The 13,002-nt window shown below is 38.5% G+C and overlaps 1 protein-coding gene across 1 annotated transcript in view; it reads left to right on the top strand.

The window, feature by feature from the left end:
- Positions 1–13,002, top strand: part of SMYD3 (SET and MYND domain containing 3) — a 327,921-nt gene that overhangs the window by 24,764 nt on the left and 290,155 nt on the right. Inside the window, exons 2-4 of the mRNA XM_015857596.2 lie at positions 4,288–4,351; positions 10,694–10,801; positions 11,930–11,987. Of these exons, the coding sequence (XP_015713082.1) occupies positions 4,288–4,351; positions 10,694–10,801; positions 11,930–11,987 (230 nt within the window). The remainder of the gene's footprint in view (positions 1–4,287; positions 4,352–10,693; positions 10,802–11,929; positions 11,988–13,002) is intronic.

A 13,002-nucleotide genomic window follows, 5' to 3' on the forward strand; every position in this document is an offset into this window, starting at 1 on the left:
GGAAATATATACATATATATATATACATATATATATACAAGATTTCTCTTAGTTTTTTCTTGATTAAGTCAGTCTGATGGTTAGCTGTGGTTACTGCTTTTTAATTATAAATATTGGACATTCTAACTACCCCTTGAAATGCCACTTCTCCCAAGTGCTATTCTTATGTTAGAAAAGTAATTTATGTGCTTTTTCAACACAGTAAAGCATGCAGGTGGAAAATAAGGGGCATTTTTGTATGACTTTGTAGAACACGGATTTCCAGCACTTCTTAAACATTGTTCTTGCATAAGCTCAAAGGGTGAGGTGGGCCCCTGCACCTGTGTGTGGTGGGGACCAGATGGCTGGGGAACTTGCTCACCAAGCTGCCTGTAACAGCAGAGGATGTATGGGGCCAGGAAAGAAGGGGAAGCTGCTCTGGAGCAGACTGAGCCATGTGGTACTGTTGCCTGGGCCTTTGGTAGGTACTCATTGCTTGCCAAGGGCTTGGATTTGGGATGTGCAGAAGGCCGTGAGCGTGTTATCCCCTGCACAGGTCTTCCTGTGGTACCCTTTGACCTTATCCCAAGGGCTGTGCTGCTACTTTTAGTGTGCTGAAGATGCTTTCCAGCATTGCTAGTGCCCACATGCATGAGCAGCTCTGCAGTTATGTGATGTTATCCATCTGCTGGGAGATGGGAAGGAAGATAGTCACTATGCCACATGTAACCCACTGCTCATAGTTAAAGTTAAAAAAATGCAGTTTGTTATCAGCATCTTTAGTTTTATTATTGGAAGACCAAACTCTGTTAGCAAAATGATGAATGGCATGTTTGCTCGCTGCGGGTATTGATTGATTTCACTCTGTGATGGGTCTGATATGCACACACTCAGAAAAATCCAAGTAAGCATCATGCACTTGATATGTTCGACTGGATAAAAGGCCTAAGAATTTGTTCAGGAAATTAGTTCTACATGATGTGGATGTGAAGGAGCACCTCTTCTGTAACACGTATTATAGAGCTGAATTATTAACCGAAAAGCAGTATCAACTACAAAAATGCAGTAGGGAATTAACGTGAGATTGCCCTTTCATCCTGCAATCTGTGGCAGCATCAGAAGTGTGAATAAACTTTACAGCAAGGAGAGATGAGCACAGCCTGGCAATCAAATACTGTGTTACATCTTGGCGAGCAGTGGCTGAAAGTCAAGTGCCTGCAATCAGCAGAGGAGTGCAGATGCATTTCCGTTATAAATTAAGTAGTCTAATTGTGTTTGCTTGGGTTTCATTGTATTTTATAATTGTGTTAGGCTCTTCCCCAGCAAATAAAAGTGCTTTCATTCACTGGGTTGTTGTTGGGTTGTACCTATTGACTGCTCATTTGGTGCTTTCAGAAGGGCAAGGTTTTGCATATTGTAAAGGTGTGGGTGTGGTGCTGGTAGGATCCGACTGTGCTGGTGTTGCACCGCCTGGGCAGCCTTTGCAGTCTATGTCCCAGGTGGGTCACACCAGGTGGGAAGCAGTAGCTACTGCATTTGACAGCGACTTTGTTTTAGTACTCTGTAATGTTAATAAAATATTGAGGACAGGAATAAAGTGGGGAACAACCATTTCATCAGTAGTTGCACTGTGCAGGTCTGTAAGTGGTGTCCTACATCCACTTGTCACTCAGAGGAACCCCAAAAGATGAACGGGTTGTTAATTCGTTATACAGTGCCAGAAGGGGTCATCTTATTCAAGTAATCTGACTGGTAGAGTCAGTCTGGAAAAAATCCAGATTTAGAGTGATAGTTCTTAGATTTCTGTGTATATTTGTTTGTTACTGCAGCACTGTTAACCCTTTGCAGTGAAAGATGCGAGGAATCTAATCCTGTGAAGTAATCCTGTGAAAAAAACAGACTGAGACAAGGTGTGTTTGTAGTTTATTGAGGCTGTCAGATCTAGTTTGATGGAAGGATGTGGAATCTGTAGGAGAGAATTCTTCAGTACTTGTGGGCATCCATTCCTTTAAAATCTATCTCTAGAAAGTTATAATTACTCTGCTTTGGGAATCTGTCTTTTGCATGCAGACGTTCAGCCTTTTTGGTACTTTAATGTGCACGTCACTGAAATTGCTAATGCTGTATTAGCCAAGCCCTAACTTGTTTAATGGATAGCTTTTAGAACAAACAAACAAAAAAAAACCCCACAAACAAACAAAAAAAAACCCCACTGGTTTGGAAAATGTTTTGCTCAGTCATTCTGAAGGCAGAGGTGATAAAGAGAAGTTTGAAGGAGTCTGCTAGATGTAGAGTGGTGGAAATGAAGAAGTTTTCTGGAGAAGGATAGGCTGAAAGATCCTTCATGCTGTCTGTGGTTCTGTGAAGTTGCATAGAGCTGTACTACGGTGACGAGCACAGTCACACTGCGGAGTGGCAGACTTGAGGGTTACAGCTGTGCAGGTGGACAGCTAAGCAGCATGCCAGAGCTCCATCTCTTTTTCTTCCATTTTTACTTTACAGTTTGGTAGGCAGATTTGTTGGTGATAGCATTGCTTATGATTAATGTGTTGTGAAAAGCTCACTGGCAGATTTATAGGAAGAACAAAGCAATGAGTAAAGAAGTTGAAATTCTTGTCGTGTCATCTTTCAGTAATCTGAAATGTCGAGCTTCAGCAAAGTGTTCATCTGTGCTGTTAATTGCAAACATCTAGAAAGAATTTGTGGGTCATTTATTAAAAATGAGTCTTTCATGTCCTTGATGGAACATGCTGTTTTGCATGGCATGCAATAGCAGAACATGTGCTTGAATCTGAAATACTTCTAATTTGTGTTCCTCTTGAGGCTGGGTGAAGCTAATGAGGTTCAGCATAGCAAAGTGCAAGGCTTTGCACTTGGGTCGGAAGAATCCCAAGCATATGTACAGACTGGGAGGAGCAGTCCTTGAGAGTAGCCCTGCAGGGAAGGAGCTGGGGGTCCTGGTGGATGAAAAACTTAACATGAGCTGGGCTTGTTCAGCCTGGAGAAGAGAAAGCTGTGGGGTGGTCTCTCTGCAGCCTTCCAGTACCTAAAGGGAGCCTACAAACAGGAGGGGAGTCAACTCTTTACAAGGGTAGATAATGGCAGGACACAGGGAAATAGTTTTAAGTTGAGGGAGGGAAGATGTAGGTTGGATATCAGGGGGAAGTGCTTTACTATGAGTGTGGTGAGGTGCTGGAACAGGCTGCCCAGAGAAGCTGTGTGTGCCCTGTCCCTGGAGGTGTTCAAGGCCAGGTTGGATGGGGCCCTGGGCAGTCTGGTCTAGTTTTAAACGTGGAGGTTGGTGGCCCTGCTTGTGGTGGAGGGGTTGGAGATTCATGATCCTTGAGGTCCCTTTCAACCCAAGCCTTTCTATGACTCTATGTTATGATTGTCTTGGTAGTCTGCAGGAATGTCTACAAAATATTGTGTAGCAAAATAGTGGTTTTCATACAGAAGCTATTCAAAGAATGTTACTTCTTTGTAATGATCTGTGTGTAGTACATTCTACAGAAAATTGAGGAGAGAGGAACATCAAAATCTTTGTCTCTTTTCAATGCTCTAAAGTAAATCTTTCTTCTTGTATTCACATATTTGAGGTGTAAGATGTCCTCTGTGTATGTTTTCACACTTAATTTTCAGGCATTAAGGAAATATTTACAAAGCTTTACTGATTTTTTCTTTTCAATTTGTATAACTGTAAACTATGACAGCATCAGAAAATGGCGGAGATGCTTTTAACCCTTGGGCTGTGCTGTGCATCTCTGAAAGTTATCCTCCTAGCTTTCATTAGTTAATTGTTGTTTCCCCTCTAAACGTAGTTTTAGTTTGGTCTTACTGTCCACCACTCTGCTGTGACTTGTCACATCGAGACTATAATAATAAAGTTATAATCTGATGTCATAACTACTATTTGACAATCAGGTCTTGCTTAAGATGTGCTGACATGGAAACCAATGCTCAAAACACTTAACAAACATACAGATGTAACGTTATCTTAAAAAGCCAAACTCATTAGGATTATAGCTGTATGGCACTCACACAAAAAAGTCACATTTGATATCTCTACTGTTAATTCAGGGTGGCCCCACATATATTAAGTCATGTGAGTAATGGATTGTGAAAATAGCTTAGTGTGTCAATTTCTCCTTGGGCTTTAATGCATTATTGCTTTTTTGGTTTTTTTTGTTTCCAGGTACTTTTTTCTTTCTTTTTTAAAGTGTTTGAAGACTGCCAGTTATGTAAGAAGGATAAATGTAAAGCTCTATTCATTCTTTTAACAGATTTTTTTTTTTTTTTTTTTCTTAACAGGAATGAACATCTGCACAGATGCTCTCAGTGCAAGGTTGCTAAATACTGTGGTAAATCATGTCAGGTAAGATGAAGAATTACAGCTATGAAGTACTACAGAAAAACAATCATTTGAATACTTAATTTACGGGGTCTCCATAAATTTTCCATGTTGGCACACCTCTATATTTTTTGGTTTGTATTCATGGATAGAATGTATTGCCTTGCTTTATTTTGTTTATTCTTACATTTACGAATATAAGATTATATTTAGTGAGGCAGAACTAAGATGAAATGTGTGGTGTCTGGCTGTACTTAGAGGGAAAGACAGGATTCTGCAGCTTGCTGGGTGCAGATTGGAGGTTCTAAGCCTATTTTGCAGTAAAACCATTTGTATTTCAAAAGTAATCACAGAATCACAGAATTGTAGGGGTTGGAAGGGACCTCTAGAGATCATCAAGTCCAACCCCCCTGCCAAAGCAGGCTCCCTACACCATGTCACACAGGTAGGTGTCCAGGCGGGTCTTGAATATCTCCAGAGAAGGAGACTCCACCACCTCCCTGGGCAGCCTGTTCCAGTGCTCCGTCACCCTCACTGTAAAGAAGTTCTTCCACACATTCGTGCGGAACTTCCTATGCTGAAGTTTCATCCCATTACCCTTAGTCCTGTCCCCACACACTACTGAAAAGAGACCAGCCTCGCCACTATGGCCCTCACACCTCAAGTATTTATAAACCTGGATCAAGTAATTTTTATTGTGGAAAAGTACGTATCCCATTTGTTTTAAGAGGAAGAAGGATTTGAGAATTTGCAAATAAGAGGCATTCTTGGGCAAAACTGTATCTCAAAGGGTAGTGTCAAGAAGATGGAGCCAGGCGCTTTGCAGCAGTGCATGGCAGGAAGATGAGAGACAGTGGAAATAAGTTAAGAGAAGAGAGGTTTAGGTGTGTGTTAAGGAAAAACTTGTTGACTCTGAGGACAGCCAAGAACTGGAATGGGCTGACTAGGGTAATTGTGCTATTTGAAAACTTGGAGGTCTTCAGCATCTCCCTGTTTAAATCAATGAAGGGATCTGACCACAGAATTAACACTTCTTTGCAACTTGAGAACTCCAGAGGTCTCTTACAATTTGAATTATCTTATTCTGTTGTATGAAACAGTTCAGAAAAGTGTTCAACCCTAAAACCTTAGCTTTACTTTTTGTCTGATATTGTAACTGAAGCTTGTGCTCAGAATTGGGCAGGACTTGGTATCAAATAGTCCTACGTGAGTAGATGGACTGCCTAAGGTGTGACTTGGCAGAAAACTCAAGTGAAATTCAAAGCATGAGGGTTGCCTTAAAAAAATCCCTTTAATTTCTGCATAATTTTTCTTAGATTTTTATGGTTATTTCTGTTTACTTGTCTAAGTTATGAAAAACAAAGGAATACAATTAATAGTTAAAGACTAGTAGTGATATTCTATTACAGGCATAGGAATTTAACTTATTAATTCTCTGACCTTCCGATGGTCCTTTCAAACTTTAGGTGTGCCATGTCCCCTCACATAATGTGTTTTTTGTTGATCCTTTACAATGTGATGCTAGAAGCAATTCTGCCTTAGTATGATTTGCAGTGTTCTAAACATGCCAAAACCCATTCTTTTGGGAATTAAAACATATGGAGAGGGAAAGGAAGAAAGGTGAAACATTTTGATTCATTGTACAGCAAATGTGTGCAACGCACATTAGGTGCTTACTGTAGCATCAATAATATGTGCCACAAAGAGATTTATTATAGGAAATCACAAGGAAGATATGACTGAAGAATATAGCAGACCAGAGTTATTTGTAATGTAACTTTAAAACAAATATGTGTCAGGAGAGTAATTGGTAAAGCCTCTGTTGAAGACTCTCTAATGTGAAATGAGACAGCATGGTCCCTAAGCTGGCACTGACCTGCACAAGTGAATTTACAAGGTGTAGTGCAATAGCCTCTTCTCACCTATATGCAATAGCAACAAAACTAGGAAACGGAGTTTTAGCCTTTGGGAAAGCAATTAGATGAATTTGCTTTGAGGATTCACACTGGATAGCCTCAGGTCATCTGGAATATTCTTGTTTTTGCTTCCAGCCCTAGGGTTCTTATGCTTTAAGCCATCTCCAGTTTCCCTACCTCCACTGCTGTAGGTATTGATTTCAGAGAGACAGACCAGTTCTGCTGTAAGCAATCGGCACTTAACATGCTGTGTATTTACTATCTCATATGTTATACAGAATTAATGTTATACAGAATTAACATATAATTAATGTCATCCAGTCTGTTTTGATAGTAGATAGCAGTTGAAAACAACTGAAAAAATTCTATTTTCTGGACAAAACAGTGAATTTATTGAGACTGACAATTGTGTGCAAATGTTCCGGATAAAACTGAGACAAAGCAGATCTGTTTTCTGTTGAGTACTGTCTCCTAGTTAATATTTCTTTCAATAAACTGTCTAAACTACTGCATAGCTCTGTTTTTACAGCAGCTGTTAGTGGAGCTCTGCTTGGCCAAGGCGAGGGCTTTGTGCTCTTCTTGGGCTCCGTAGCTGTAGTGCGATTCATTAGTATGTGCACTTACAATTGAACTAATTGCTGAACAAAATAAACAGCAGGGTATTGACTCAAATTGCAGTTTGCACATTTAAAAAGTGAATATTGGCAAAACAGGATTATTTTATTTTTGTAAATACAGACCAGCTTAGAAATGTTAGTTGTGCTGTTGGATTTACAATTTACACTTAGCTGCAGAATGATTTGATTAATTTTTCATGTGTATTAAATAAATCCCACTATACTAAACACTTAACCGAGGCTTAAGACTGTTAGCTTTATGGAGTTTTCCAATTTATACAGTTAATGGAATCAGAATTGAAGCAAAAGTCTGACTTTCAAAAATGAACCAGAATGAAACTCACCAAAACCTCATATTAACCTGAGTAGCTGAACCGGATTTGGGATAAAGGTATACTTGGTGAATGAAACTTCAAAGTACACTCAGCAGGGAATTTCTATTTTAGGGAGAATCAAAATTCATTGCAGGGGAGCTGGACCACGTGGCCTTCCGAGGTCCCTTCCAATTCTAAGGATTCTGAGTTTCTAACATGAGCCATTTGTAAAACTGAAAATATCTTGTAGAAATCTTCACTTGGTTTCAAGCTCCTAGTGGGTAATAAAAAGTGTCTTTGTGCTAACCTATAGTAGAGCAAACACCCTTGAAAAAGACATTTAGCCTCTTGGAACTTACTTTGAAAAATGTTATAATCCGTCAAGGAGGGATGTGGGCAGAGCAAGAAGTTCTGAACAAAAAAGTAGAGGATTTGGAATTTCCAGCTTGTAGAAAATGTTGAAGATGAAAAATTTCAAGTGCATAGGGTCAAGTTTCAGAATTTCCTCTTATTTCTTAGGCCAGTTGGAGCTGCTTGCTTTCACTTTTTAACACTTAGAAAAGAAGAAATATTAGAAATGTAGGGCTGGAAATGATCCTTTGGGCTTATCTTCATGATTGAATTGTCAATATGGGATCATGTAATAGTCAAAAGACCTATTATACATATAAGGAGGCCTTTTGATTTGAAATGTGTTTTTGAGTTGGACCTTATTTACTTTTGCCCCTTCTCAGCACTTCTCTGCTGCAGCTCCTTTCTCGACTGCTTATGCCTATTTTGTCTGTTTTCCCATTGTCTTCGTTTATTAAGCATTTACTTAGGATCTGACAAAGGGTTAGAGGGACACTTTGGAGGCAGGGATAGTGTATCTCACTGCATGATAGGATGAGCATCACTATTTTGGCAATACAGCTCATCTAAAATCCTTGTGAGATCCTGCAGGCTAATGGAGGTGGTCTTTGCCAGTACCCTGAGCCAGCAGGAGGTAATACTGGGACTGTGTGAAGTGAAACACAGCAATGTAGTGGCGTTTATGTGCTGGTGGCTCAGGTGGACAGGCTTTCACTCTGCTACCAGCAAACAGCTCTGTGTTGTAGTATGTTCTGAGTCGTATGTGCTCTAACTTTTTTTGCTTGGATAAAAGTTGAGGAATTGCAGTTGAAATAAATTGGGATTGAATGAGAGCTACTGGTTTGGGAGGAGGTAAAAGGAAGGGTTTTGTTTTTGAATTTCTAAACGCAGGGAAGTCTGGAGGGAAGAGTGGTGGGCATTCCTCTCTGTATTTATTTGTCTTCCCTTGCTTTCTTCTGGGAGTGTTCATTTCTAACGGGAAAAAAGTCTGGAAGCACTTTCCTGACAGGGAGGGAGCAGGGTCAGACCAGGTGACCATACCTCTGCACAGTAGTGTCTGTACTCATGCCATTTATGGGATATAAAAGCCCTGTCTGAGAGCCAGGATATATGGAGTTCAGAGCCATGGCATCAAGATAAGCCCACCAATATGTCTCATTAGAGACTGACTTTAAAAGCGGGTCTCTTCAGGGTCACAGGACTTAACAGTTATGTGTAGTTCTGTAATTTGTTCGTTGTCTGGATGGTAAGAAGAAATACTGCTGAATCTTATCGTACTTTATGCATTTGGATCTTTGCTTCTTCCATGTTCCAGCACCCCTCCTGTGGAGGGGTCCCACCAATTTCTTCTTGGCATTGACTTCTGCCAAGCACTGCTTAGAAGATAGCTTCTGCTCTCAGCATTGTTTTCACAGGGAAATACATCCCTGAGAAACATGGCATATTATGCTGGGTGGTGCTGTGTATTTTGCCTCATTAGGGCTTTATTGGTTGGGTAAGCTATTAATCATTTTGGTGTCACATTCAGCATACTTGAAATTCTGTGCAGAATTTATGTAAGGAATGAAAATCGACAGATAAAGCCTTGCTCCAAAGAACAATTTTAGTTTAAGCAGTAGAAAAATGCCCATGTAATTATGTTGCAGAGAATGACATCTGGACATTTACAAGTGTGACCTTGTTTCTTGTAGAGAAGAATATTTCTATTGAACAGTAGATTCTTGGCTTTTATTTGTCAGACAGCATGTGACACTAACTATGTTTGGATTAATGTCTTCTTGGTGTCGTTTTTTTTCCCTTCCTTGAGTTATGGGCATAGGAAATGAAATCACAATGAAATCTCCCATGCAACTGGAAGAAGTAAAAAAAATACAATTTATTTATTATATGCAAGCCAAAGGCAGGGGAAAACCCACAGTGAAACAGAATGAGTGTTACTGATGCTGAAGCCTGGCCACCTGAAATGTTCTCCCTGATAAACACGGCCTAAAAACAACAATAAAATTGCACAATGACCTCTGTAATCTTTATAACTAGAATGTCAGTATCTTTAGCTGTAATGTAGCTGTAATGTGTACTTGTACATATCACAGGCGTTCCTTCTTTTTTTATTGCTGAATGTAGAATTGCTTTGTGTTAGACACAGTATCATTTCCTATGTGGCTGTTACCTCGTAGAAGCTGGTTTTCTTGAGTTTCATTTTTTTGTTTTCCTCACTGCATTATCTGTGAGGGAAGTCACCTTCAGAAGCTCTTTGTTATTTTCAGTTCTTATCAACATAACAGTTGTTTATTGAGTTCTGTTTTTTCAATTTGCTTATAAAAATGTCTCAAAAATAGCTCAGTTTCTTCAGGTCTATACTGTGAATATACATATATATTGCCAATGTGAAGATGTGCTGTATTAATGAGATGAGCTTGGAGATTTTTGTAAAGTATGAACAGAATTTTGGGCTTAGAAAGCCAGAAGTTTGGGAAAAAAAGGGTGGTCAGACATTACCTCGGTCTTCCAGCACCAGTTTCTCTGCTGAAGACTTGTCTGTCTTTAAAACTAACTTGGGGAAAAAAAGGAGAAAGGAAAAAAGGCATATTTCAACATACAGGGAGTTTCCCTCCCTCCTGTTGTCATTCCCACTGGTGTAGCAGTTTTTCTTCTTATCAGAGTAGTTGGCAAGTGGTCCAGGAAACAAAATTGTAGGTAGTACATGCAACCGTAATACTCTTTTTTCCCTTTTTGGTAAGTTTTGGTTATGGTAACCACTCTTGGTCTCTGCAGTTTGGAGATACCAACTGTTAGTGATCCAACAAGGCTGTTAGTGTCCAACAAGGTGGAGTATCTTTGGGGGCAGTTTATGCCACATGGGAAACTTAACTATTGCTGTAGAGCTGTGTTTTGGTGATGTGGATGGACTCCAAATGGCTCTGTGTTCTTGATGTCTGAGTAAACTCTTGCCTGGAGAGTTGTGTGGGTTGGCAGAATTGGGGTAGCAAGAAGGAATTATAGCACCCTTTCTGATCATGAGAGGTAGGGAGCTTCCTGTCTTCTTTCCACAGTGAAACAATGTGTTTATAAAGGAGTGTGTGTGTGTGTATGTATATATTATATATATAATAATGACATGATGTTTTTGTCTATCTTCCATTTATTTATTTATCTTTAAATTGATAGAAAAAAGCTTGGCTGGACCACAAGCGGGAGTGCAGATGCCTTCAGAACGTCAAACCTAATTTTCCTCCAGACTCTGTCAGACTTGCTGGCAGGATTGTTTTTAAGCTAGTAAGTGACATACTTTTAGATATATTCAGTGTAATAGTTTCAGGTTAATACTTTTTCACTCTACATTTTTAATGTAATTAAGAGCTCGAGAGCTGAAGTGACTGGGATCACTGAACAAAATTGGACTGCCTATTGCATTAAAATATTACTAATTAATTTGCAGAAGTGTGAAAAGGTTCAAGAGGAACTGAAATGGACATAATTAAGCTCAAGAGGTCTGTTTATGAAGTTTTTATTGCTATGGGTGTCGTAGCATACTAAACTTATTCCTGCCTAGAGGGAAAGCAGAGTACACAGTGTTTCTTGATAGATACTATCAAAGTTATTGTTGCGTCCATTAACTTGAGTGGGATTTTTTTGTTTGTTTTTTGATTTTCTTTTAATATATATGAGTGGTAAAGAGAGGCACACACTGCCCATTCTTTAGAGTACACCATGTTATCCTTATAATGTTGGATAATCTCAATTATCTATTTTCTTAATCTCAATTATCTATTTTTTTCCTAAAATTTTCTTGCAAATCCTGGGTTTGACATTCCCACAGCTTGATTAATTTACACAGACTAAATTTTCTGTTAAATCAATATAAATCAATAGTCTTATGACTCAGATTATAAATCCTTTTTTTTTTTTCTTTTTTTTTTCTTTTTTTCTGACCTTTCCATGGTGCTGTCTTTTTTGAATAAAAATGTATTCATTTGTTGGGGTCTGAATGATAAAATGTAATTTAATATCTTCATTTATACATTGTTGGGAACAGCATGTGCATGATGGTTTGTAAAGGGCAAATATGTACCTAGCAATGCAGTGCATTAATTATAGTCTCATGAAATCTGAGACTACTAACCTCATAAATTGCTTTCAATTACAGCATGAAGGGCCAAAGTAAATTACTAAGGGCAAACTGCCAAAGTCGAGAAAATATACTAGTGGAAAGTGTCATAACATCAGAAATTAAGTAGTATTTTATGATAGTTTACATAAAGTATAGATTGACCAGATTTATGTTGATGCATTTACCCTTACCTAATTATCTTACAGGCATATCACATTGAATAATCAATTTTGTAGAGTGTTTTCAAGATAAAACACGCTGTGTAAGTGCTAATCATCTGTTTTTCTCTACAGCTTAGGCAATCATCATGCCTTTCTGAGAGACTCTACTCTTTTTCAGATCTTCAGTCAAGTAAGTAATTTCCAGCCATATTGCAGGTAGCGCTTCCACATTCTGTTTTTCAGAACAACCATCCTATCTTTCTGCAGCTTGCCTTCTAAAAGCCTGCTAATGCAGAATCATAGAACATGGCAGGAAAGCCTAAACTAAAGGCAAAACTGAATGGGAAAGAATTTGATGTTCAAGGATTGACAGGGGAAAAAAAAGAACTTGTATCGTTCAAGCAAAATTTCCACCTTACTTAGCCTTAATATTTTTCCTCATTTCACAATATACATTTTGCTGATGAAGCTTTTAAAGTTAACTGAATATCTTCCTTTTTACGTACTGTTTCAGTACAGAAAGAATTTATTAATGGTTTTATTTTTTTAGTGGCATTATTGTTTAAAGCTTCTAAATAACTTCCAGCAAAAGTAAATATATCTAAAATTTAAATGTGATATGTTTGCTTTGAGCATGACTTTTCAATGGAGAGAAATAACAGTTTTGTGCTGCCACAAGTTTCAAATGTTTGAATAGGAAATGAGGTTCATTACAGTCTCTCAGTAAAGCTGATATTGATACAGGAAAGTTTTTTTTCCTAGATTTTGCAGTACCTTGAAGTTTGAAGACTTACAGGGGAAGAAATACATCTTTAGTTGAATCCTGTGTCTTGTCTGAAGGGATTTTTTAGAAAATAGCATCAAAGTATTTAGTATCTCAAATTTGTTAGTATTATTTTGGTGTTTGGATTTAATACAACTTGAACTGCTTCTGTTGTTTTTCATTTAAAATGGTCCAAAAGAGTGCTGTGGTATGATGGGACAGCTTGTAGTCAGTGATGCTTTTAACAGATAATTCTGTTATTTTTTGACACTTCTTCCTATTTGCTGCACAATTTACAGGTCGTGTTGATAAAGATTTGAGATATACTTACCCTCAGTATTGGTAGAATGCATTTGGAAGTCATTTATTTTTCATTAAAGATCTAAGTTTATAGGGAAAAGAATTTGATTTCATTCTCTGAGGCAAACAACTTCTCAGGAAG

This window comes from Coturnix japonica, chromosome 3 (assembly GCF_001577835.2).
Source record: "Coturnix japonica isolate 7356 chromosome 3, Coturnix japonica 2.1, whole genome shotgun sequence".
NCBI classification, from domain to species: Eukaryota; Metazoa; Chordata; class Aves; order Galliformes; family Phasianidae; genus Coturnix; species Coturnix japonica.